At 39.9% G+C, this 27,785-nt stretch overlaps 1 protein-coding gene across 1 annotated transcript; it reads right to left on the reverse strand.

Moving 5' to 3' along the window:
* Window positions 1–1,058: 1,058 nt before the first annotated feature.
* corn (microtubule-binding protein cornetto) lies at window positions 1,059–27,619 on the reverse strand. Its single transcript, XM_074087584.1, is given in 12 exon segments — window positions 1,059–4,962; window positions 6,122–6,181; window positions 9,476–9,584; window positions 10,557–10,866; window positions 11,457–11,686; window positions 12,002–12,134; window positions 12,137–12,213; window positions 13,046–13,218; window positions 16,145–16,272; window positions 18,415–18,641; window positions 19,052–20,116; window positions 27,440–27,619. Coding segments are annotated over 12 exon segments (2,844 nt in total). The 5' UTR covers window positions 27,457–27,619; the 3' UTR covers window positions 1,059–4,647.
* Window positions 27,620–27,785: the final 166 nt, after the last annotated feature.

The following is a 27,785-nucleotide window of genomic DNA, read 5'->3' on the forward strand; positions in this document are numbered from 1 at the left end:
TTTTACTGTTTTGAAGATGTATTTAATAATTATATTGTATAGTTAATGAGACGAGGAGTTTGGTGGGGAAGGAAGAGCGATAGTATATCGACTTGAATTTAGATAGGAGATACTTAAAACGTGTAATCGTAAAATTCTGTAATCTGCTGCCCGCTGACTGACGTATCTGTAATATACTTGTAGGATTAAAATTTTAGTTGGGCGCACAGCCCTCCTACTGTAATCACGTTTTAATTGGTAATAGCTAGCAAATCATTTTTTTAATAGGTAGAACTTTTCATTGTTTTGTATTTTTTTTTCAGTATTTCCTTAACTCGAAAGACGCTAACTTTCAGTAAAAAACAATGTTTCAGGAATTTTTCCATCTGACTAATCCTCTCAAGAATAACTCAAATTATACTTAAGTAGAAAAGTTTTATTCGAAAAGTGTGAACCTTCTGTATGTAATGAATAAGAGTAATCGTCTAACAATGTAACCTAAATATTTATTTGCACTATAACTATAAAAAAGGGTTATCTAGAGGTTATTTTATTCTTATGTCGCAATAAAATCATTTTACAATTTCAAGATCGATATTTTTATATTTTAATCCGATATTCAGTGTTCAATTGTATTTTACCAAATTCGATGTATCGTACATAGGCGGCGTCAGAGAACATGAGGTGATGTTAGCGAGCCTTAGCTAACCAATAGCCGTCAGATGTCTTGGCGTGCACTTGAAAAAGTTCAAAACCAACATTAGGAATAACTGATAGGACGCGAAATTTATTGATCTCTGGCGTGCTTACAGAAAAAAATATATTTATTTCACAGAACCGGTAAAACAGTCGAATTTTTCGACTTCGTGCAATTCGTGTAGGTAAGCTTACGTGTTTTAATTTGTCTTAGAAAGGCTGAGAAATCATCAAAATACGAAATGGATAGTAAAAAATTTGTAAAAATTAAACTTGTAATATTATGTTAATTGATATGTCGAATAAATGTCTCAAACGAAAACAATTTGTTTCTATACAATAATGTATAAACTTTCACACTTATCAGAAATGAAAAGCAAAAGTTACATTTCTCAATATTTTATTTACACATTATTTACATCACATGATTTGACGATTTGATTCTTAATACAAAAAGAAGTATTTACGGATAAAAAACTGGGCATTACAATTCTGGAGGTCTATTGTAAAGTGATACTTAGCACCTAAAGCAAAGCTGCGCGGATGGACAAAGCAATTCCAACTTGTAGTTCAGCCAGCGTTTTCGTACTGTTTACAGCTTTTATAAAGCTTTTATACTGTCTCCTTGTTTACCAAAAGCCAATTGATATTTTAAATTACGAAAATATCCGCTCAAATACATTAACAAGAAGAGAAAGTGGCCGATGCGGCTTCGGAGACTAATGCGTTGAATAAATTACGCTCAATATTCCAAACTTGAACAATAACATAAATACAATATCAGTCTCATTGTGCTGCACTGCTGTCAGCTTGCAAACATTTAATCTACTTTATAAAAAGTATCGTTACTCAATTTTGAATAGAATAACCTCAAAATTATCAGTGGAACGCTTATAAGGCCACACTAACAAATTTCAAAATAATGTCTTATTTCAGTGTGGCAATAAAAAGATTAAACTAATAGTAATTTTAGGCATACATGCAGTGTACGTTGATTTACATTATACAAATAAAGTATACTGTAGTAGTGGTTTTTGTAAGAGCTTGTTTTCTATTTTAGGCGGCAAGGATAAATAAATACATTAGACAACACTGGTTTATTTTTGTTAAAACTATTTTGTACGCTGCAAGACAAAACATGACGTCCACGGTGTAACGGAACCTTATGTCACAAATAATTCTCAATGTAACCGCGAAATCGCCGTTACCCTTAGAGCCCCTTTAATAAGGACGTCATAAATTAGGACAAGACGTAGCTGTACACATCAGGGCCTACGATAATTGACGAGGTTTGCACGGAGCGGGTGGAAGCCTATTGAAAAATAGTATGAGCAGCGCTAACTGCCCCTGTCGCGTGCGACGGATTTTTCCTGTACCAGTGCCCACAGGTATGCGCCCGCGCCAGCTAACGTAGCCCTCAAAGTGTCTCGAGATCAATCACGTTGGATCGTCATATGCGATTGATATCTACACGTTTTTTTGTATATCAATGCAGATTGATTAAACACAATACTGACTAGACTAAATTATATTTAACTAGAGTGCACCACCCATATTTAAATATTATGTATAAAGTTTATCTAGCAAATTACGAATTTGTTTAGTAATAATCGCATGTAAGTTCTTACATGAGCGAACTTAAAATACCAACACTGTTCTATATGTCCTAGCGCTAATGGCACTTATATTTTAATACATTACAATAAAATTCAGATACCTTTCAAAACATTAAGCTTTCAAAAATAGTTAAACCGATGACCCAATTTATGAAAAGATAAATTTAAATGCTTTCAGGAATGAAAAATTATTAGTATTGACTACTTACAATATTAGTTTATAATGATTTTTCACTTAGCAGTTAGAGAATACAACAATTATTTATTACAATAATACAATACCTGACCGCAGAACACGCATAATTGAGATCAATCGAATATGATCATTTCTTCCTGTTTCAATAAATCGTACAATTTTCATCATTTACACAATAATTCTTAATCATTTAATTTGACATGTATTTATTATTATTATTATTATCGTATATGATATAATATAACATGCTTCTTCATTACACTAAATACAATTTATGTTATACATTCCCTTTGATTCATAGACTTTCGTAGGTTTTAAGGTTCATAATCTATTTATTCAGTACATAAATTCATTTCCATCACTTTATCACGAGAGCGAAACAACCTCCTATACTTTAATTTAATTTTGTGACTGTAATGTGCCACTGTAGTGTACACGCTTCGACGCCTATTGGCGAGTTTTGCAAAAGGAGTATCTGTAATACGTTAAACCTACAACTCAAACCAATGCTACACTGATAGCTGGTAAACATGCGATACAGCGCATGCGGCATGTCTACTTGTATGTACCATTGCAAAGCTACTCATGCAGTACTCAGACGTTTCAGCTAGTTGGCTGCTGGCAGCCAGCATCGTTTAAGGTCGAGTACCAAACTATGTTTGGGCGGTCGGTGCAATCACGCCTGTTTATCTATTTGTATAGTATAATAATTTATTTTTATGATAGCTTTATTTCGTTTTTTATTTTTTAGTTAAGTTTTTTTTTTTAGGATAGTTTAGTGTAACTTCAATTGTACCTTTTTAAAGAGTTTATGCTTTATTTATATTTTTGACTTAACGCACTCTTTGTCGATCCCAACTGAATGCTCCTTTCATCCACTCAGGTTGCCTTTGTGTGAATGTAGCTCAAAGTGTGTTAATTTGTGTTTGTTTCTTTATTTTTTTTACAATAAAAAGTTTGCATTACATTTTTAAGAAAAATTCGGATACTTGTGGTGTCAGCCAGATAAACAAATTAAAACAACTTCAGTTCCTGTAGCGAGTGGTCTGAGTCTAGCTAGATGCAACACCGTGTAAATGTCAACTCTCAAGAGCAGCCTGTTTCAGGTTGGAATTCATGTATTTGAACGCCGTTACTGACACAAGCACACATTATTTTGAAGCTAAACTTCTAAGCTCGACTGCATTCTATCTAGGTATCTGACATTCTATACTAATCATTTCATGCAACATTACTCGGAACCTTGCAATACAAACAGGCAACTAGAATAATTTATTTTGTGCTCTTAAATACAAATATGGAGACGTAGTTAGGAGTAGCTAGTTCCTCAATTATCTTATCGTATACCTATCGATACATTAAAGTGGGATAAATCACGTTTATGACCAGCATAAACGCATTTCAAAATATGTATTAAACGACAGTTTAAGTTGTTAGTATCATGGATTGCTTATAAAATTGACGCGATTACAATTTCATTTTCTTATCGAAAATTACACAATTTATGCGCGAATCGTAAATCGTTTGGCACTTTGACGTCTCTTATGATTCAAATGGATCCATGTAACATTAGAATTCTAACTACAGATATCGACGCTACATTGAGGGCTGAATAATCACCGAGCCCTAAATTTAACATGTCAGATTTTATATGTAAATTCGTATAGCAGTGGTCGTTAGCAGTGACTCATCAGTAGATTTGAGATGTTCTGCGCATTCGACTATCAAAGCTGGAAGTCCCACAGCTAACAAGCGACTCTCGACTGTATCAGTGGCAAGATTGATGCGCTATCCTGCGACCGCAAAAATACTGCTGGAGATATGGAAAGTGTTAGAGCTTTTTCCAGCTTTCGTCAATAATGCCTACGCAGGGCGTAGTTTAGTAGAGCAGGAGTGGACAACGCCTACCATAAGTATACCGGTTCAGCGCCCCTTCGAACCCGACCGAACATGTTTGATCAGATGTGATCGAATGAAAGCTGAATCGCCGATCGCAGGCCGCTCGATACAATAAGGTCGGTCAGAACTATAAAAAGTTGTTTTCCTTTTCCGCGACCTAGTCACTTACCGACCTACCTAGGACTTAAGTCACGGGTGAGCGAAGTAAGTTCATTGATACGGACCTCCGCAAAGTAACGCCGGATTCAATAAATAGGTTGGTCAGAATCGGTAACTACTCTGAGACGGTGAAACTTGAAAGGAGTCGATAAGGGGTTTGTATCCGCTCGAGGACCCGTCGTTGACCCGTATTTGCCCATCCGTAGTGTTGTGTTTAGGCGGTGGTGTGCAGCGGGGCGGGGGCGGGTAGCACGGGGGCTGCGCGGCGGCGAAGGCGAGGCGCTCGAGGCGGCGCTGGAGAGCGGCGAGGCGCGGCCACGCGCGCACGCTGTGCTGCCGCGCCGCCAGCGCGCCCGCCGCCGCGTCCAGCGCCTCGTAGCGCTGCCGCCGGTCCGCCTCCGAGCACATCGACAGCTCCTGACAATAAACGACACTACTTACGGCCGGCCACATACACTCAGAAAAATTACCATTCGGGATTTCGAACGCAGTAAATACATACAAATCTATAGACCTACCACACACAGACAGTAGTTTGTCGTTCGAACTTTTCGGAACTCCGCACGGTGGCCTGTGCGTTGGGAATTGAAATAAACGTACGTGTGTGATGTATTTACGGAATTCCGAGTGTATGTGGCCGCCCTACATCTGCCATTACAATTTAATCCTACTATCAGGGCGGAATTAACCATAAAGCAGACTAGACAACTAGGCAGTTGTCGGCCCCTAACCTACGCGGGGGACTCCTAGTCAGGGGTCGCCGTCAGCTAGGGGCCCCGCGTGCGCACAATAGAAACTGAAGATTTTTCATATAGCGAAAATTGAACTGAAAAAAATATATCCTCCATGACAATAGGTATTATTGCTTTTTTCGTCGCATACTGTCAGTTAATTCCATGGAACTCGAATTTAAAAAGAGCTGAAGTTGTTAAAACTGCCGAAAATAGGGATTTTTCGCAGTAGTTCCTTCTCCAGTCAGTGCAAAAATAAATTGCAATTATTCCATTAACGGAACTACACCGAATAATCCTAAGTTACAGATTGCTATTGGTGGCAATCGAAACTAGTCGATACAAGAATACAAGCTTTGTTAATTTACAAAAACTGAGCCGGCATAACATTATACACCGCACACTAGGTTTACGCACTAATGTTTTTAGGTAAAAGCTGACCAGAATTATAAAAAACGTCGCCATACCAATAGAACTAATTTCTTGCATTGGTAACACTAAATTCAAATGTCATTTATCTATTGCTGTTAAAGTTTAACGTTGTTTGCGCGTGGTATTTTAAAGTGTTATTTTGTGTTTTTGTACGTTAAAATGCCGAATATTATCCATAGCCTTAGAAGGAAACTAATTCACAATGTATAAAAGTATTTTTCATAGAACAAGTCAGAGGGATTACAAAATATTCATTTAAATAACATCACCGACACCGTTGTCAATATGACTGGTAGGTATCGTATATATAAGTGTAAAGAATGTTGCAATATAAAAAGTAGAATTGCTGCCCTCGCGTCAGGTTTTTATATTCCTGGTCAGCCTTTAATAATCAATTATTTGTAAAAGCTTACTTCTTCAACATATTCCAAGTCATCATCTTCACCGATTTGTTGCAACTGTCTTTTGAGTGCCTGTAAAACGCAATCCATTAATAAAGCAGGTACGAATACGTAAAAAATTCGACCAGTCGATATGGCTACTGGCTATTTACGTATACATAGATCAAAGTAACTAACAAAATGCTACACCTGAGTACTAAATAAAAGAACTTTAACTCTTGGAACGCCACTGTAGCATATTATCATCCACACGGCATGCGTTCATTTGCACGTTGTAGTTCGAATGACGATATGGATCAATGGAGTTACAGGCACCACAGCTTTTGGTAGCTTTAGAAGTCGCTGGCATTCAAAAGGATAAATTTTGCCTCAACAGTTAGCATTTTATATTGTATATTAAAAGTTGTCTCAAAGAAGCATTTTTTAGCAAGTCGCTTGAAGCCATGTCGACCGGTGTCGTCGTATAACAATTGGTTAAACAAAAATAATGATTACGCACGCAGCATAATGAATGCTGCTAATTGCATTTGCGGAAGAGCTACAAGCTATAGCTAGATATTATTTACATTATACAAGTTTAGAACCCTGTTATTCACCAATACTCCACCAGTAATTTTGCCGTTTAACATGTTTATTTACAGTAATTTAGTGTTTAAATACAATACGTGCGTTCGTCGAGTCAACGCAGCAAAGCGTTTGAAGCTCGAGTGAAGTCACTATGTTCTATCCTGAACAAGTTTTTACAGGTCTAGTACAGAAACCTACCTAGTTAAAGTGTTAGACCTGTAGTGATTCAAAGGTGTTAGTAGGATTTTAACAATAATCTACGATATTGTTTATCATATTATAGTAGGCACTTAATCCAATAAGCGGTATTTAAAAAAACATTTTTTTTTCTTCAGATATATGCCATCTAATGCAGAATGTCTTCAGCTACACGATGGTAAAAAAACCCTAAGTGCTTTTCTTTTTCAGATACCTCCTATTGCCTTTAGAGGGCAATATAGGGATGCCCAAAGTGCTTAAGAGTTATGACAAAAACAACTGCAGGCCTTGTTTTGGCACATCTTGTGTGCTCAAATATTTTTGAGCACAATAGTCGCTGCAGTATCCTTATATCCAAAGGGTTTCTGGTTTCTCGACCTTTTTTTATTTTTCTCGAGTTTCGGGAGTTCTCGAGGCTAATTTCTCGAATTTACTCGGGTTCTCTATTCTTTTTATAAAACCTTAATAAAAATCATTACATAAAATATTTTTTAAATCCTGAAGGGGCTTTCTCACCACCCATTGATTAGTGTTAACTGACGGTTAAATGTGATGCCGTCTCCGTCTATTCGAACAAAACAAATAGAGAAGGTGGGGGGGGGGGTGAAACAGCCCCCAAATTAAAAAAAAACCCACATAAAATTAATTTCGTGAACAGCTCAAAAATTCTTAGCGATGGGTCCCAAGTAGCCCCAACTATTGAACTTTAACTAAGCTACATAACACAGTTCTAGAACACTAGACTTATTTTCTTCCTTTTCGTTTTTTTAACCTACCTCTTATTTAGGTAAGGCAAGGAACAAAAATTAAAATCTTTCGTTATAATCATAACTTAAGAATAAACTGAACAGATTGAAGAACTATGTGCACGAGAGTTAACAACTTTTGGGAGTACAAATGAAAATCTCTAAAAGTAGCTGCGTAGGCGAGAATACAAAACTATCTAGGTAATTTTAAGTCATATTGTACTTTAATTATTCAGCCCCCAAAGGCCATGAACAGCAAAAAACCGCATCTGGCGAATCTAAATTTGGAACTCGAGAATTCTCGAGTTCCGGTCATTTTTTTCTCGTCTCCAGTGAAGCCAAATTTCTCGAGTTCGAGAAAGCTCGAGCAGAAAGCCTCCAACCTGAGATGGGTTTACATAAATAACATATCACTTGAAACTCTAGTTTTAAGATTTTATACAACAGTCTGAATGAAAATAACAATCGGAAAATAGAATAAAAAGTGAATTTTGTGTAAATATTTCACAGTATGATCGCTTGCAGAAATAGCCAATTAATGTATTATTTTTTCAGCGATAAAATATGTAGGTACTTATCACATTAATTGGCTCTTATCTTAAATTTAAACGATAATGATGTAATATGTAATGCCAAAACACCTCATTATAGTCCGTCAATTAAGAATAGACGAATTAAGTCCGTTACTCTTTTGTTACTACTGTTTAATTTAAATTTTTCTTTTTTTTTAATTCCCTCATTATTCTTGTTACAACCAACTTAATTTTGCTGCTAAATGCGTATTAGCACTGAACTGCCACTCGGACACCTTATTCAGAGATGTACGGTACCCTCGGCGCGCGAGTTTGACTTTCACTTGGTCGATTTTTACTCATACTTGTCGGCGTACAAATCTTTACGTTTTTTTAAACTATTTCTCTAATCAGGAATATATTTTTACGCAAGCGATCACACCGCGAATAAGGATAGAACAAAGTGACATAGTATTGAGTGCTTCTATAAGCGGTGAGAAGGCCGAGCCAGCGTATGAGTTATATTAACCTGCGCGTCTTATTCTTGACTCGAGATCACCAAGCAGGGCCTGAATGGTGTAAATACCTGTTTCACATTAAACCAGTTAACAGTACTAAGATAACTGTTATATTCTATTCGTGGTCGGTTACTGCTTTTAAGTTTATGTTTGCAAATTAAAGACAATCTAAATAGCTTAATACAGTCATGTTCCTGGGAGGAACACGCATCATTTGCAGAAGGAAATTAATTAATTAAATTTTATAGCTTCATTCAACTCTGTTAGTGAGTATTGCGGTTGTTAGGCTAACCTCGTGATCATTGAAAGTAGTTACTACTTACGTTAAACTACGGCCACGCTCTATTTCATGAACGTAACAGTGATAATTAACTAATCAAATTCGAAATAAATTGCTGACTTGATAAAGAGTCGTGTCAAATCGGGTGTCATATTTGCTACGAAATTTAGACCGGATTAAATGTATCACATGTCCCGTTTATAAAATAAGCGCAAGGTCTCATTAAAAAGTAATTACTAGGTAGCAATATCAGTTCTTTTCGTATCCGTTAAGAGGCGGAAGCTGACCATAAAGTTAACATTTCTCATCATCCTAACATTTTTTGCAATAAATTAAATTACAAGCAGATTTTACCGGTCCCAGCTTATGAGACACCAATTAAATAATACGTAATGTTGTTAATCTTCGCAATCTCACTCATAAGTAATAACACTAACACTAGATTAACTAATGTAGTAGATAATCGTGATTTGTTTCCCGTTTGATATTAGCACGACCAACGAAATTACTTTATAAAATTATTTCAGAATAATTATTGTACTCACTTCCACTGTCTGCCGATACTGCTCCATCATATTCTTGCTGGCGTCGAGTTCTGCTAATTTCTTCACTACCACGTCAGCTACATTCTTTTCTGTTATGTCTATTTTGTCTCTGGAATGAGCGATGTAACACATTTAGCACGGGACATACTGGGGAGCTTCTAAAATAAGTACGGGGGTACAGGGCTTGCTTCAATAATAAGGGCAGGCTAGAAATACGACAATGCGCATCCAGATAGGTAAAATCGAAGTATCGTACCTCCGGGTGCCATTTAATGTAATACATTACACACTGAGCTAGCAAAAAAGAACTCGAGGCAAACAATCTATCGGCATAGCCAACAAGTCTTAAAACAAACAAATGCGAACAAACGAAAACTGAATTTCTAAGTCCTTCAAAGATATTTAATGACTGTTTTTCGACTTGTTCAGTTTGAATCTAGTATGCGTGGGACTTCTACACAGAGACATACTGAGTTAATAACAACAAAATACCATTCAAGATGTTTGCTTGTTGTATTTGTAGAGGCTCGCGAACGTTGTTCTCTGCGTGCCGTTTTGTTTTCGTAAAGTAAGCCTCCAAACAAATTAATAAATTATTACATGTGGTTAAAGACCGTGAGTTCGCGTTTTTCACGCAATAGGCATATTGGCGTGTGAAATGTAAGAAAACCAGCTTTGCGGGAGCGTGCGTGATCAGACCGGATCGTTAAGCAATTATTAGGTACACATTAATCAAATAAATAATTTGAGTGTTTGAATATAAAGCCGGAGGCATTCGAAAAGCCGCTGAGAAATTAAAATGGACAGAATGTTAAACGTATGGTGTACGGTTGTGTTGCTCTGAAGATGAGCTCTGGTTGAGTTCGAAACGCGTCAGTGTAGTGTGGTGGTGATAGATGGGTTTGTGTGATTTGTGTGTATTCTTACAGCGTGGGGGTGGAGGAACTGAATGAACACGCATATCTTGCGTAAACTTAGCTATCATAAGGTCGCGGGTGAGCAAAGAAATTCTTTTAGTTCATTGATATGGACCTCCGCAAAGTAACGTCTGATTCAATAAATTATTGAAAAAAAAACTTACTTCAAGGCAGTAGCGAGCCGCATAGAGTCAGCATCGTCAGTGACAGCAGCCGCCGCGGCCGCGAGCCGCAGAGCCCTCAGCAGCTCGGACAGGCGGTTGTCGAGCGCCAACACGCGTTCGAGCAGCGAGCCGCGCTCCGCGTCCTCCGCCTCGGAGCGGTGGCGGTGCGCGATGGCCGCCGACAGGTTGCGGAGCGAGTCCCGCTCGGAGGTGGACTCCGCGTCGCCGCAGGACTCGCGCTCGGGGGAGAGCTCCTCGCCGCTCCACGCGCCGCCCGCTTCCGCGCCGGACCACCATTCTTCCGCGCATTCTGGGATCATGGATATCGTTAGGTACAGTCGCGAACAGACTCTATACTAAGAAGTGCACAATTCGAACTTCGTATCTTGTCGTCCCGCAGACGCTTGTACTATAGAGTGAGAGGGACGATAAGATACGAACTTCGATTTTCAAATTTCGTATTAGCCCCCAGGAAATGTTGAGCCACTTGCTTCTGTTCGTAATTTGGCCGTGTCATTACACGGCTTCTATTACTCTGGTTTATTAATGAAAATATATAACGAGTAATGTATAACAGGGCTAAATTAAGAACACTGACGAGTGGCTCAACAATTTCGGTTCGTGATGGTACCAGGCAGCTATGGACGAAGCAAATAGAAATGGAAGACAGTGGTAGGAGAACCTGAATCATGCGATTTAATATGATGAAACATGTCTCGAGAGAACCCGCTAGCTGTAAAACCTGCTTTCAAATAAATAAATAAACTGCATTCAAATCGGTCCACCCGTTTAAGATCTACGGTGCCACAGACAGACGCACATACACACATAGCGGTCAAAAATGTCAAAAAATGTCGGGGGATCAAAAAAGTTATTCGCATACAACAACCCATTGCTTACCAGGATCAGTGGCAAGACACGGCTCAGTCTCAGAGTCCAGCAGATCAGCCGAATTATCGTTGTCATCGGATATGCGGGAGCGGTCGTCGTCTTGGGCGGGGGCTGCGGGGGTCGCGGCGGCGGCAGGGGTCGCGGCGGCGGCGGGGGTCGCTCGCAGGGCGCGGGCCACCGCGGTGAGGAGCCCGCCGCGTTCTTCTTCGGGAGAGAGAGCTTCGCCACTGTCGCTGCGGCTGAAAAATAGATAATGGTTTAATGTAGTATTCATTTTTATTTTTATTACGAGAGGGAGGGAAACGAGCAAGCGGGTCATCTGATGGGAAATGATCACCATTGCCCATGAGTACCACCTACTTCAAGGAGAGTCATTGCTCCGTTTGTTACGTCGTCGTGGCCGTTACCTGTTGACGTCGTTGTGGTAGACGCTGGGCTCGAACTGGTGTCTCGGCAGCGCGAATGTTTATGCCAGTGCAGCACTAAAACCAAGCTAGAGAGGAAGGGTTCACAAGAATTGTTTACCTGCAGGTAGACGTCGTCGTGGTAGTTACCTGTAGACGTCGTTGTGGTAGACGCTGGGCTCCAGCTGGTGGCGGGGCAGCGCGTAGGCGCGCGCGACGGCGTCGGTGAGCGCGCGCAGGCGGCGGGCGAGCGCGTCGAGCGCGTGCGCGGCGCCGCCCCCGAGCGCGCGCGCGCCGCCGCCGCCAGCGCCTCCTGCCGCCGCTGCTCGCACATGCGCACCAGCTGCCGACACTCCGCGCGCCTGACAAAAAACGAACACACACATTTTAAAAACTTTTCAAGCTCGATTTCGATTCCCGGCCGGGGCAGATATTGTGTTTATTCTCGGGTCTTGGATGTTTAATATGTATACAAGTATGCTTATCCGTTGCCTAGTATCCATAGTACAGTCAGCTGTAAAGAAAGGTACCCACTGTAACGGCGGTATCCATACTTACCGCAGTTACAGGGGGTACACCCATTCTCTGCAGCTAACTGTGCAAGCTTTGCTTAGTTTAGGTCAATAGGTCAAATGGAGTCAAGTGTCCCATGCTATTTTTTTATTCACCTGAACTGAACTATTACTAAGTGTTATTATTTTACTACACAATATTTGAACGAAACTATTGAATAGTTTATAAATCGCTGGGTAAAAGTTGTATTAGTAAAAATGTTAAAATAACTAGTAATGGACTGTTACAATTGAACCATTACAGTCCATTAAGTACTAGTTATTTTAATATTTTGACTTATACCACATTTGCACCCAGCGAAGCGTACCTATTATTTAAGTGAAATAATATTTTTTCTTTTGACATTCAATAATTAATTACTACTGTTTGGACTTAATTAAATTTATTGCATGTATACAACTACTTAGGCTAAATAAATAAATAATTGTACACCTGTATTTACATTTGTACGACCTCCCAGCAAATAAAGCAACTCCTGATTATTAAGTTAATTTTGGTTACCAGGCCCTGTACATACAACGAAGTGCAATTTTTTAACTTCGTATCTTGCCGTCCCGCTGACGCTGTTATTATTTAATACGAGAGTGAGAGAGACGGTACGATAAGCCCTCGTCTTCTCACCTCCGCTCGAGGTCTTTGTTAGCGCGCGCCAGCTCGGCCTCCGCGTCGCGCAACGAGTCCCCGAGCGCGCCGGTCTCGGCCGCCAAAAAGTCCTGCATCTCGGCCGCCTCGCGCTCCGCTTCCGTCAGCCGCGCCTGCAGCACCCGAGCCGCCTCGCGCGCGCTGCACGCCTCCTGTACCATACATCACAATAAGTAGGGTAGTTCTACTAGGTAATCCTGCCTTTTCGCACAATTATTTTTTCCCAAATGTTTCATTTGCCAACTGTTTTATTGCTTAACTCTCAACTTTCTCCGAAACAAAAAAAAACTCAGTCTACTTTATCATGGTTTTAAAGAACACCGTAGGTTACTTTAGGTTTGTTTTATGTTATGATATGAAGTTCCGAAAAAAAAAAAAAATTTTTTTTGGGAAAAAAAATATTCTGCAAAAAGGCATAGAACCGTTCTACTAGCGTCTCCACAGCTTTCTGCACCCTGATATTGATATTGAAGAAATTAGCTTAACCGAGTAGTTATTAAGGTAAGTCGGGGCAAGCGTGCCGGCAGGGGGTAAACGCGCCTACCATTGAAATATCGAAAAAATATCATAAGCACTAGTAAGATGTCGTTAGTAGTGCAATATCAATACTTTTCGATATTTTAATTGGTAGGCGCGCTTGCCCCGACTTACCTTATACAGCTTTATGTACCTACTAACAGTCTCTAAATTCAGCCACGGACAGACGGAATGGCGAAACTACAAGAAGGGTGCCTTGTAGGACTACGGAACCCTAACAAAAACAGATTGGCGAGTTGCTAAAGTTTAATTATTCCGTTCATTTTTTGTTGTTACGAACATGATATTGCTGATGACCTTTGTGGTAAAGCGTTTTGACCGCTACAACCTGTTTTAAATTTATAGCATATGCAAGGCAACGAGATACTACTGAAAAGGTAAACAAGGTGTTTTTATGGCACCAAGTTTCGAATTTGAAGTGTCATTGTCGGTAAAAATGAGCATTACATACGATACTTTTCCAACTATTTTGATAGAATGTAGAATTATCTAAATGATTTCTCTCCTTTAGAGGATTTTATTCACTTTTCGGTCATACCTACACAGAACAACAATCAAAACTTTTCTTTCCTGTGCGGTCAGAAAATTTCCCAATCGCGTCAAAACAAGTTAACATCTCAAACGGACTAATAAAAAGTCGCGGAAGTTACAACTACGTTTTCCAACAATTCCCGCGAAGTCTATTCCTAGGGCAAATCTCTGTTTTATAGCGCGTTACAAAGGAAACGATTTCCGTGGAGTAGCCTGTTTGTTATTTACCATGTCATAAAAATGGTAATAGCGACTATAAAGTTGAATAGGTAAGTATTCAGCACAACACAATAGCAGGAAATGGGAAAGCTACCATACTTGATAATTTTCTTGTACTTTGTTAATAAAGTTTTTACTTCTACACTCATTGATAAATGAAAACCGGCTGGCTCTATTGATTTTTACGTATTCCTTATGTCGTGCACGTTCCTATTTCCTTTCCATATGCTGAGTGAACTGAAAACACATATTCCTCTTTTCTATTGCACGTTATCTGTTTTGAGGCAACTCAGCATTATTGGAATAACATTCAAAATTGTACTGGGACGCGCGGAAAAAACCCGTCGGATTCAGAATCTTAGTCGGTAGTATTAGTAACAATCCTTAACATTTTTGCGGGCACGTTAAACAAACTACCAGTGCTAAGTAGGTGTTGTCATTTGAACATCACTTCTAAGCCACAGGATGACCAACAGCTATAAAAAAAAACCGACTTGTACCTGGCGTTTCCGTATCGTATTATATGTATGTGTGTTAACTCTTTACTGTACAAAAATAAAAATAAAATTTACAAACTTAGTAGGAACCTACGTAACATGTAATCGGGCCTCATCTTACAAAGTTATTACAACTAAAGTAGGTATTTAAAGAAAGATGAAGACCGTATGGCAAAGTGGTTAGAGAACCTGACTACGAAACTTGAGGTCCCGGGTTCGATTCCCGGCCGGGGCAGATATTCGTATGAATAATACGAATGTTTGTTCTCGGGTCTTGGTTGTTTAATATAAGTATGTATCTATCTATATAAGTATGTTTATCCATTGCCTAGTGTCCATAGTACAAGCTTTGCTTAGTTTGGACTAGTCAATTGCATTTCCCATTATTATTTATTTACTTATTATAGTCCTAAATCCCGTTATTACGCCTTATCTCGTATAATCCTCCGTCGTATTACAAACTTATCACTGTCAAAGGTATTATTCAAATTACATTTATCTAAAGCCATTTCCTGTAAGTGACACCCGGTCTGGCATACCACGCCTTAGTATCAGGCTGAAGTAAATCTTAGGTAAGAGATGTTTATTTTTATAGCACTAGTCGCGTTGCGTGCTAGGTATGTATGTTTAAACAAAAAGTAAACTTGACCTTAGCCGTATGATTGAACTATTCCAGCTATAAACAACACCTAAAACTATCTTCGACCTAAATTAGGAAATTAACATCAACATGTAGACTACCTTGATTGAAAGTATGCTAATTTTGTTTCTGTAGAACTTCTTTTGGTCTCACATTTAGGGCTGTTTCACCATCCATTGATTAGTCGTAACTGACGGTTAAATGTGATGCTGTCTCTATTTGTTTTGTTCGAATAGACGGAGACGGCATCACACTTAACCGTCAGTTAACACTAATCAATGGATGGTGAAACAGCCCCTAAAAGTAGTATTTTTTGTTCTCACATTTAAACTAAATTTACTTATATAGTAGTCACTTAGATACTTTGGTGAAAGCTTGTGCTTCAATTAACACACTGGTGTATGAGTCCTGTAACTGTTGGTAGACAATCGTAATCGCATGGCATTTTTTTAAAGGACGGATTTAGAGATCGACATGAAGATCTTTTGTACCCCATTTAGTAATTCAATGAGGCAATATTCCCAATGAGGTTTAGGTAGTACTAGTAACACAACGAGCAAACTTATAATGTGTCACCGAAAAAGTCCTCTCGTCTTATTCCGTAATGACAGTAGCTTAATGACCTAAAAGTAGCAACTAGGTAAGTGAACTCACATGGTGTAGCCGATCGCAGTGCTCCCTTAGCGAGTCAATGTCCCCGCGTTGCTTGGCCGCCAACTCTCGCGCCGCTCGCAACTGCTCTTCCAGCGCTCGCAAGCACCCGTCTGCGCCCGCGCCAGCACCTAAAAACAACAGTCCATTATAGTCCTCTACGCTGAGACAAGTTGCCAAAGTAATTGGACGACCCGAACGGAACTCTATCCCACGCGTAAGGTTTGAGCGTGACAGGGGTGAAATTTCACCAACGCGACGATTAGCGTTTACGCGTTTGGTGATTTGTCTAGAGTCCCCAACCAGCGTAAAAATAGTACAGTATATGATCTCTGGGCTATCGTGACTCATTTGCTATTAGGCTAGTTAAAAACAGTTACAAATAACATAAATAATCGCGGTCACCGGTAGGTACCCATCCAATACTACCTACAGGACACGCTTTTTGTTGTACTGAAACAGTTTATAATATGTTTCAGTATATAGTATTTTTTTTTATTTCGTCGTTCATGGTAACTATTTTGCTGACTGTTGTGTAATAACCCTTTAATTCTCAAAAATTAAATTAAATTTATGTATACATCCACCTTATGGTTAGTGGCACAAAGGTGTATATGTAGATATTTTTGACGTCTTGGTAACGTATATATATTTATGCCATTGACTGTACGTAGTCATTTCTTCGCAACAGCTGATGGATGATCATCGCATTCTATATTTACAACCACGACTTCTCGTTAAACCTTGTAACAATTGCAAGATGCCACGCCACGCACTCAAGTCACATATTTTAAACTTCCTTTCACTGAATCGATGCCAAACCATTTGGAAACGAACCGTGTCACGATTTAAGATAATCGATGACCTGTGAATGTTTTAAGAAATTGATCTTGTTGTGTTAGAAAGAATTCATGCAGTATCTGCTTAAACTCACAACAACTAAAATTATAGAAGCTGTATGCGAATGCGACGTTCCTAGATTGAAAAAGATTTCAAAGTATGTTTAGTAACGACACGACCAGGCAACAAAACCTTTTTATGCTTTAAAACATTATAACAGCTACCACACCGTAACGAATAATGACAAATGACACTTCATTCTCGGAACTAAGGGAGGGCATCATAGTGTCGCAAAACATCATATAAACGTAAGTAGGTCTAGTAATCAAGAGAATAGCAAGTGTGCTAATAAATACAGTGGTATTTTTTCTATTATTTCGAATACTAAGCATTACGGAGCGTTTTGCGTCCGTTTTAGATCTACTGGAACCATTTCTTGGTGTTAGTAGAATTATTGTTGTTTTAGCCTAATTTCTCTATGGTGCGTACAGAAGGAACATCGGACGAGCCTTGTCGATGTTGCCCCACTAATAAAACTTTATTTACCCACAAATAAAGAAATGGTATCGTGCACTGCAGTTGCGCTGTTTCAGATACTTAGCGTAACTTGTGGCTCAGACACGGCCACTCGGATGCGACGATAGGCGAAAGGATCCGATTGGATACGACGACAAGCGAACAGTACCACTACCTACCATGAGTTTACAGTGATCGTACTCGATAGAAAATCCATACAAATAATTTACGCCGTCGCTATCGAGTACGGTCATTGTAAACTCATGGTAGTGGTACTGTACCCGTGTAAGTTTTCGGTTATAAAATACGTCTCGATCGCGTTCGCGTTAAAATCTCAATTTATATGGAAACACGAACAGCGCCTCAAATTGAGATTATAACGCGAACGCGATCGAGACGTATTTTGTGACCGAAAACTTACACTAAGGGCACAGAGCCGATAGCGCGTTACTGCATACTTTCGGCTACGATCGCGTGTCGCGGAAGACGCTCGCGGTGAAGCTGCTGCGTGCGCCTTAGTAGGTAATATAGACTTTAAATACTGTATACATGAGTTAGTATTGTTTCTTCTTCTTCTTTCAGTTGAAGAGGCACTGAAAGTTGGTCGTTAGCTTTTTGTACTCGTCTCTATCAGTTTAAAGATTGTAAAACTTTCCGATCCGATTCGATACGAGCCGTTTGGTGGAAATTATGCTTTAGTGCACCGTTTCCCATTTGCGACCCGGTACCGGGCCATCAAAATAAAATACCGGGTCGCAACATTCCCGCCTTGTTTTAAAAATAATACCTATCAACGATCGAAGTAAAAAAAAAAATATTCGTAAAAGTTCGGTAGTGTGAAAATTACCGGGACATGGCAGAACAATGTTTGGGAAACACTGCTTTAGTGAGCAATGCATACCAGACTGGTTACTCACCAGCGCCGGCGAGCTCGAGCAGCCTCTGCGAGTTGCGGTCCAAGTCGGCGATGGCGGCGAGGCGGGCGGCGCGCTCGGCGGCCAGCTGCGCCTCGGCGTGGTGGCGGCGCGCGCGCTCCTCCGCGGCCGCCGCCTCGCCCGCCGCCGCCGCCGCCGCCAGCCGCGCCAGCTCCGCGTCGCGCGACGACGCCTGCACGCCGCGGTGGCAGCGGGACACCTCGCGGCTGCTGCTGAATACGGTACAGATGTAGTCAATAATGTTTTGCAATCGGGAAAAGTGGGATCTTAATCCGAATACACACAGCGCAGCTCTAGTGGAGATGAAGCGTTTCTATTGGTTCAAGAAAAACACATCATCGCACATGTTTGGTAGAAACGCAGCCTCAGAATTGGTTGAAATTCGACTTGTAAGATTTGAAGCCAACTTACATACCTACATTCATACGAACATTGCAGATTAAATAAAAAATTGTAATGACGCTGATACCTATAGTTGAAGAGTTGCCTCTTGCGGAGACCTTGTGTGTTGTATTATTTTTTCGATAGGTACGATTCAAAGTGTGATCTCTCATTTCATTAGCGTGATCGTAGTAGTACATCTTGAGTAATTTGAACATAAAATAAACTCCTTACTTACTTTTCAATGTTAGGTGTGACGCCAGCTAAAGCTGATTCCACGTCTGTTCCTAGTAGCACCGTCTGGGATATTTTTTCAGCATAGATCCTCACTCGCGTCTTTGTCGTCGAACGTGTGGACACTGACCGCGTGATAGTAGGGCGCCTCGAGATCGGGGGCGTCGCTTCATGTTTGGGTGAACTGTCAGCTTCGCCGTTTTCTCGCCTTCGTCGTGGAAGCGTGCCATATTTATCGGCCGCTATCCGGGCAGCGCCGGCGTCTGTAGGGGTCGTCAGCCGAGGCCCGTTCGAAGGCCATCTCTTTTCCTCGCTGGGCGAATTAGGCGTTCTACATCGAGCCGTGGAAGTCTTAGTGGGTTTCGCTCGTAGCGCTGGACTTTCGCGGATGAGGTTCGGCAGTTCGCCGGTGGGACGGATCCGCGGCTTCGGCGTGAGCGGCCGCGGTTTTTCGGGCGGAGTCGGTTTCTCTCTACTTCTAGCGCGTTCCCTTGTGGCCAGGTTTGGTCCGCGGGGCGCGGTGACAGGGCGGGGCGTGGAAGAACCGAGTGGAGAGCTGCGCTTGGGCTCGGTAACAGTGACGGTAGCGCGACGGCGCGGACGCGGAGGCGCTCCAGCTACGGACGAACTCTCGGAGCCGCAACCGGATCCGCACGACACAACACTTGACGCACACGAACGTGAGCCGCCGCCGCTGCTGAGCGCTCGTCCGCAACCTTCCACCCCACTGTCGCTACCTGCAGCGCCTAACACCTGCTCGTCTCCGGCAGGCAAGCTGTCTAAATCACACAGCGATTGCGCGTCATCGGTCACCTCGCACGGTCCGTGCTCTACTATGGATTCGACCGTAACATTCTTGTTGCTCTCGTCAGCGGAATCTAAAACGACTCCACTTTCGTTATTAGTGATGATGGTATTGCCACTGGTAGCGAGCCCTTCGCTGTCGGTGGACGCGTCGCAACGATCGGAGACGTCTTCATTAGGCACGATTTCGACCAAGGGTGGATCGCGGTCTTCACTAGCGCATGTTGTGCCCCCTTCTTCCATCTCTACTACTAAATCACATGATCTGTAACAAAACAAAGAAATGTTAACAAAAGACGTTCGGTGGCACGCAATCAGTAACGAGCAGCGAGCTGGTGCATTGTTTGAGAGCGCCTGCGGTCTTAACGCGATGCCGTGGTCAACCTCGAGGGACAGACTACCGACTGCTATTGTCCCGCCACTCACTTGCGATTCAATCTAGCGCTGTGTACTGTTACGAAGCTGTCATCATTTTCATGATAATTAATTTCGCGTGACTGACGACTAACTTATATAAAAATAAGAAATGTATTAAGTACTACGTTTATGTATTTCCAGCCAATGGCACTCTTGTTTACGACGCCGCGTTATGGCTTCCTTCTATAATATCATCGCAGCACAGTTAGGTAGATAGGTACGTACCTACCTACCTGTTCGACCAGTTAATCTTATAATTCTTCTTACGCCTACTTTAGTACGTAACTCATCATATTATCGTTTCACGTTTCCTAGTTGTTCCCGTTCAGTAAATAAAATGCACTACTTTTCCGAGCAAAGAAAGTGGGAAACTTTTTTACTGAGATATAAGAAAAACTTGTACCTCCTTTCACGTAATACCTGTAGTCTAGATGGATGATCTTATCTTGTAAATTTGAACGATATCCAAGGGTGCTAAGTGTATTATTACAGTTACGTTATACGCAGCCCGATAAACACATTACTATGAGAGTGCATGTATGCAGATACCAAAGTTGTCCATAAGAGAATGGAGAATTCACAAACAATAACAGCAGTCAATAGCCGACTCAGCTGTAGGTAAAAACACAGGTACCTTGATTGTCCGTATACGGCATTAAAAAGTTAGTTCTTTAGAATGTCAAGTGGTGAAACTAGTAACAAAGCGTAAAACCTATCGACGTATTGCAAAGCGTTTCTCTACGAGTGGAAGCGACACAATACGTTCCCATGGCTGGAGGCTGCCCGCGCGGCCTCGCAGACTATTCAAGCCGCCATTTTACCACAATGTTTTGCTTATTTACATGAAATGTATTCCCATAATTAAAGCTGTCGTTACATACAAAAGATCATAAAAAAACTCTACGTATAGTGCAATTGAGCCATAAACACCTACGTTTTACTGCCAATAAGTCAATTAGGTATCCAATTTAATCTCTAGGTATAATTTAAAACAAACAGATAATAGCCATTGTCGGAAAGCTCCTATATCTAAGTTACGATTGACAACTTCTCGGACAAACCGTTTGCGATAAGCCAAAGCTTTCTCAGCAACTGTAGTTATAATTGACGAGACGAAAATAAATAAACATTATGTAGTCAAATACCTGCATCGGATCTCGATGAACATTCTAGCTAGTATTGAGGGCTTAGGGGGGCCAGGTCATCGCACCGCAATCTGTTCGCGGGCGTAATAACCTGCCTATTCAAACATAAGCTTAACGCTAGCAACTCCCGCTCGGAGGTCTACTATTCAATTCGTCATGGTTGCGATCGCCGACGAGCCGTCTGAGCACCCACATGGTATTAATCATATGGTTATTTTTACCAGCGTTAAAGCGCTTGTGTTGTGGCGGTCATTAATTAAGCGAGCTAGAAAGGCCACGGCGAAGGTCTCAAGTCAACGCCACCGGCACTGGTCATGCTTCACGAAAAACTCATCAAGTTGGACGGAAATAGAAATTTTAACGCAGTTTGAACAGGAGCACGCAGTTCACGTGACTTAATAAATGCTACAAAAACCTACTTATCGTACCTCTAACATCTAACCTACCACAACAAATACTTCTAAGATATTTCAAATATTTCATATATTTCGTGGGTTCAAACCCCGGCTCGCACCTCTGAGTTTTTCGAAATTCATGTGCGGAATTTCATTTGAAATTTACCACGAGCTTTACGGTGAAGGAAAACATCGTGAGGAAACCTGCACAAACCTGCGAAGCAATTCAATGGTATCTGTGAAGTTCCCAATCCGCACTGGGCCCGCGTGGGAACTACTGCCCAAGCCCTCTCATTCTGAGAGGAGGCCGTGCCCTGCAGTGGGACGTATATAGGTTGGGATGATGATGATATTTCAAATAATGTTATTGCAGATAAATAGATAGATGTGTGTTCTCGCGGTTATCCATTGTGGTTGATACTTCAATGCTGGGAGCTTTCATCCGATCCGATAACTAATATGCGGACCGCCACTGTGATTTCTATTTCAATTTAGCTTTCTTAAAGTAAAAATCGCATGGGTACTTTTAAATAAGGCTTTTGTTCCTCTTTAGTATTCTGAATCCAGCTTTGATTGCATTTGCCAGCTAAAATAATCAAGACACGTCGTGTATACAGCTCGCTATTCTCAGGGAAAATGGTCATTGTTAAGCATATTTAACACGAAGTAGAAATGGAATAAGCAGGTATAAAAATTTTGTACACTGAATCATTGAGTCGCTGATATTGTTTTGTTTGTAGAAATTATCGCTATCTAATCGAAATGACACGATTTTATCAATGCCTTGGGCAATACAAGTGGACGAACAAAAGAAAGCTGTTGCCTGCATGTTAAAAATTTGGATCACATACCTTCTCAGAGTTCTAAGTAACTACTTGGCGAGTTTCCATTTCGCCATCGGATTTCGAGTAACGTTAACTATTACGCCACGCATGTAGGTTAACGTTCAATTGCTTGCATTCATACGTAAATAAAACAACAATTTGCATCTAAAACTCTTTCGTCGCAAGCAATTTAGTCACATAAACTTCGAATTATTATATTCTGAATTAAAATTGCGTTATCCACACCACCCTTTTAATGACGTTAAGTAAAATATTTACATTCTTAGAGCTAACATTAAAAGCGCCTTTTTCAAAGGTCGTAGAAACGATACCATATAGGTATACCATGCAGTCTCTTTAAATAGCTCCCTGAATTTATAATTAGACCTAGCAAATAGGATTCACCTGTTCACATAAAATTTTATCAAGAGTTCTAGAGAGAAAAAATAATTATATCTACAAGCAAATAAGTGCTCCTTTTTGATTTGGTATGTACAGTCGAGTTCATAAACTTGTGAGTAAAAATTTGATCAAAAATATCTGAACACGCTTCTACGCCGTTAACGTAGAGTCGTGTTCAGATATTATTTATAAAATTTTTGCTCAGAAGTTTATGAACTCGACTGTACCTATACCTTGCTGTTTCATATTTGTACAAATGGAGAATAACTTGTAAGCGTTGATTATTAATACAACAGCGGCTAACACGCGTTATAATAAAACTTGGTTTACTAACGTAGAAATACACTAGCTAAGAATTGGATAGAGACAATATTAGGATTATGTATGACGCAATCTCAAGACTAAACAAACAGTCTTAATAGCTTTTGGTGACATACCGACATCTGACAGCTTCGTTCGAAGAGGATACGATCCCGTCTGATGCTAAAGTACCTACAGAAACTACCTTTATAACGTGATTACGACCAGACTCGTTAAGGTGCTTTTAGCCGCAGCGGCAAACCCCTATAATTTGGTAGGAATGTAATAACAAAAACTCCATATTGCGCAGTGAGCACGATAACGAAACATCATCTTTTTAGAACTACATATTATAATCACTCGTCAAGATGGAGGTTACATTGATAATCAACAAGAAAAATTGCTTAGTTTTATTTTAACAGGCCTGATTGATGACTATAAAAATTAGCAACAACGCAAGAAGCAATAAGTTAGAAGAATCATTCCAAAATAGAGTAGAACGCTTATCTTTAACAATATCGTTAGATCGTAAAAACTTGTAGCGTTCAAGTTTTTTCGTTGACTGATCTTGTAACTCAACATTACTATTATTAGGTTACTGCAGAGCATTCCTGCAATTAATCGGTCACGCTACAAGACCCCAACTTCTATCTAACACGAAAAGTCTATTAATTTTTTAGTTACTTATAAGAGCGCACTTGAATTCGGTATTTCCAATGTTATCTTTTAAAATTAGCATGTTTATATCACACAAGGTCGTTGCACCATAACGCTGAGAAGTTCGACAGGCGAGGCCATGTTTTTGGCAAACAGTTTGTTTATCGAATCTGGTGGATAAATAGCATCCTGTAAATCTTTGTTACGATGACTTTTCCCACCCATAGTTGTAACAGAATAAGCTTACCGCCAAAGAAGTAGACGACGGCTTAACATAAATATTTTCGTGTTAATTATTTTTAATTAACTGTGTGAGAAAAAAACGCTTCACATTAAAAGTTATTAGGCCGTGCAACAGGGCACAGAGCTCCATTGAGACATCCCCGAGGTGCCGGAACGAATTTCGAACAAGGCAAGGGTCGCTACCGTTATCACGCGCTGTTCGATAACCCGACATTAAATTTTAAAGGACACACAAATTCTTTTAATATGAATTTACTACCCAGTAAGCGCATTATTTAGGTATGAGAACGTATAAATTTTCAACTCCACCAATTTTTTTCTGACGGACCTTACATACAACCCGATTGACTATCAAGTGCCCTTTTAAAATGACAGCTTGAATGCAGATATTTTAAGTGATTCAAAACTTCGATTTGAATCTACAGCGTAATTATTGAAATAAATTTCCCGATGGCGGAAAAGAAGAACCAAGTGTGTTTTCGACTCACGAAAGTTATACTTCATGAGCGATCATGTATGTTATCTAATGGTATCATTAGATCCACAAATTTTTTCGTCTCTGTATCATGAAAAAAAAAAACCTATGGCTTTATGGTCTATATTGTCCGTTATACCATCTATAAGTTTTACAATCGTCAATGCACAGTCCATTCTAATCTATTTAAAGTTGAACCTGTGCCCTCTATCGTAAAGCTGTCAGGAGACAAGTGGTATTACAATGCATTGTGTTTCATAGTACAATGTATTTGGCCGTCGCATGTGGAATTGTGTATAACCCCTTGCTTTTGCCATTAGCGGGCAGACAGGGCGGGACCGGATACGGAGGGCTCGGTGCAATAAAGACTGGCGTGTCAATTAAATACGGGACATTTTGCAAAACACGTAAGCTTGTACTTATTAAGTCAGGTTATGTCCATTGCACAAAATTATGTGTGCCAACGGATTCAATGCATAAGTAGCTCATGACATGAACCCTGGATTAGCGCTTAAATAAAAAATCCTTCTTAAGGTTCTTACCTCAATAGAACGGGTAAAGCCATATGCAAGCCTAGCCATAGCCTTAGTGTTATGGTATTTTGTTGGAGCTATGGAGATTTTTTTTTACTACATAGATACGCACGAACAAAAAATACTTTTTGAAAGTATATTTTTACATGGGTAAGTACCTAAAGGAGAAAAACTGAAATCACTGGTTCTCATTTCTAATGTATTGGGAAACGGGTAATTTTCGCCGATAACGGTATCCCCCGTCGATGTTCCTTTCTTGTGTTTTCATTAATTTACAACGTCTTAGACAGTGTTTAAGTTAAAGGTCAACAATGTGCCGTTTAATGTTTATTAGGCCTGTGTTGTAAAAACCTGTTACACAAGACCTTTTCCATAATTTTTGTTTTATAAATAAACTTTAGTGTGCGATGAAATGTTTCATTAATTATTCATGTTATTAATAGAAGGCAATTATGCTTTAAATTCTGTATGTGAAAGTATTTTTATGTGAAGAGTTTCGCTTTAAATATTTAAAGATTTGAATATCGAATAAAATGATGATGACACGGCCATAATGTTCATTAAAGGTGATATAACTACAAATATATAACAAGCCTAGTTCCATAAGTATCGGCGCACTCAACCGGAAGAGAACCAGTATTATTCCCACTTATACTCTCGTTTCAGTGTAATAGATTATAATCACCGTATGAAGCACGGGCGTGCATATAATATGTAGCTGTATGTATATACGTCTCATAATTCACTTCCCATATCACGCAACGCGTTAGAAAAATTGGGAGTAGGTACACGACACGCATGCCCCGCATTATTTGCCAACCTCCCCCGTAATGTGTTTCAGAGTATCCCCGCCTTTACGACCCGGCGACATTTCAACAAATCGAATTTCGCAACACTGACACGATTAATGATTTAGTCGGCTATGCAAATAAATGGGCCATCGATTTTTCACCGAACTTGACTCCGGCTCCTGGCAAGGTGAAATATTAGATAAATCATTCATTTCGAAGCTCGCGTGTTTGCTTATTGAGCGTGTTGTCACAGCCAACAGTTTTATTGTCGGAGCAAACATCGAGTCCCCTACAATGAACACCCTCGCTATTGCTTTACTGCGAGATGGGAATGTTCAATTACCACCATTGATTTTTGGGAAACGAGAACGAACTCGCCCTCAAACAAATAAATACAGTGGAGCGACCAAAAAGTTCGATATCTCAAGTAACTGTAATTTCCACGTCGCTTAGGTACATTATTTTTGCAACATATTTTCAAGGACTATGCCTGTTTCAAAACTCAGTAGCGAGGATACTGAAAAGATTACGGAGATAAATAAAATGAAGATAAGATTATCTTATGAACGGTAACATCTTGACTATACCTGTCAAAAATACTAAATTCTTTACATTCAAATACGCTCTATAAATTATCGTTATAGACTACAAGTGTAAGTTACATACGCATGTAACTTTGGCTTTGAACCATTATAAAGTACTTATAAATAAAAACACTTACAGCAAAGAATAAATACTTCGATTCCACCATTTCGATTCAAATTAACTTTTATGAGATTATAAAGATAACATTTAAAATTGAATGATGTGATAGGATAATTATTTGATTATTTATAAACGAAACGCGCACATAACAATCGCAATAAAATTGTAGTTGCCAATTACAGATATTATAATCAAATTATGTACTATTACTTAAATTTTATAGCGTAAAAAAGATACCTACTTACTTAGTTTATTTTCCAGAGCTGCTGAATGACACTATAAATACCTAGTTAAGGTTCCTGTCCTGAGCGCTATCAATATAATAATACCTATATTTCTAAATGGTTTTTATCCAATATATTAACAGTTCGATTGATTTAAGAAGTTTTTTTTTATTCGACTGGATGGCAAACGAGCAAGTGGGTCTCCTGATGATTACCACCACCCATAAACATCTGCAACACCAGGGGTATTGCAGACGCGTTACCAACCTAGAGGCTTAAGATGGAATACCTCACGTGCCAGTAATTTAACCGGCTGTCTTACTCTCCACGCCGAAACACAACAGTGCAAGCACTGCTGCTTCAAGGCAGCAATAAGTAATCATATTTTGATCAGGCCAAGCTCAACTACTAAATCCACATTGTCGTCCGAAAACGTACACTTTTGAGAAAAAGAACCTAAATATAAAAAAGGTTTACCTTCGTATGAAAAACATTGGTAGAACTCTTTAATAACAATGCACATAATCCTATTAAACTTTCCAATAAGACACTTTCACAGTTTCGGTAAGTAAACGTCTTAAATGAGATTATCTCGTCATTTGCCGATTGTCCGCACGCGCGTCAATGTTCAAGACCGGCGCAGATCAAACTGACTGACTACTAACTAAATAAAACCGATGGCAGGGAGGGGCGTCACCATGTGTAGCTAACGATGCTAACTAAACTATCAACCCAACAACTCGCATGCGTCTGTCCCTATTACCAATTTCATACAAATACATGTCACCATAAATTGGCAAGGTTATGGCGAGCCAGTAATCAA

The sequence above is a fragment of the Choristoneura fumiferana genome, chromosome 5 (genome assembly GCF_025370935.1).
Source record: "Choristoneura fumiferana chromosome 5, NRCan_CFum_1, whole genome shotgun sequence".
NCBI lineage: Eukaryota > Metazoa > Arthropoda > Insecta > Lepidoptera > Tortricidae > Choristoneura > Choristoneura fumiferana.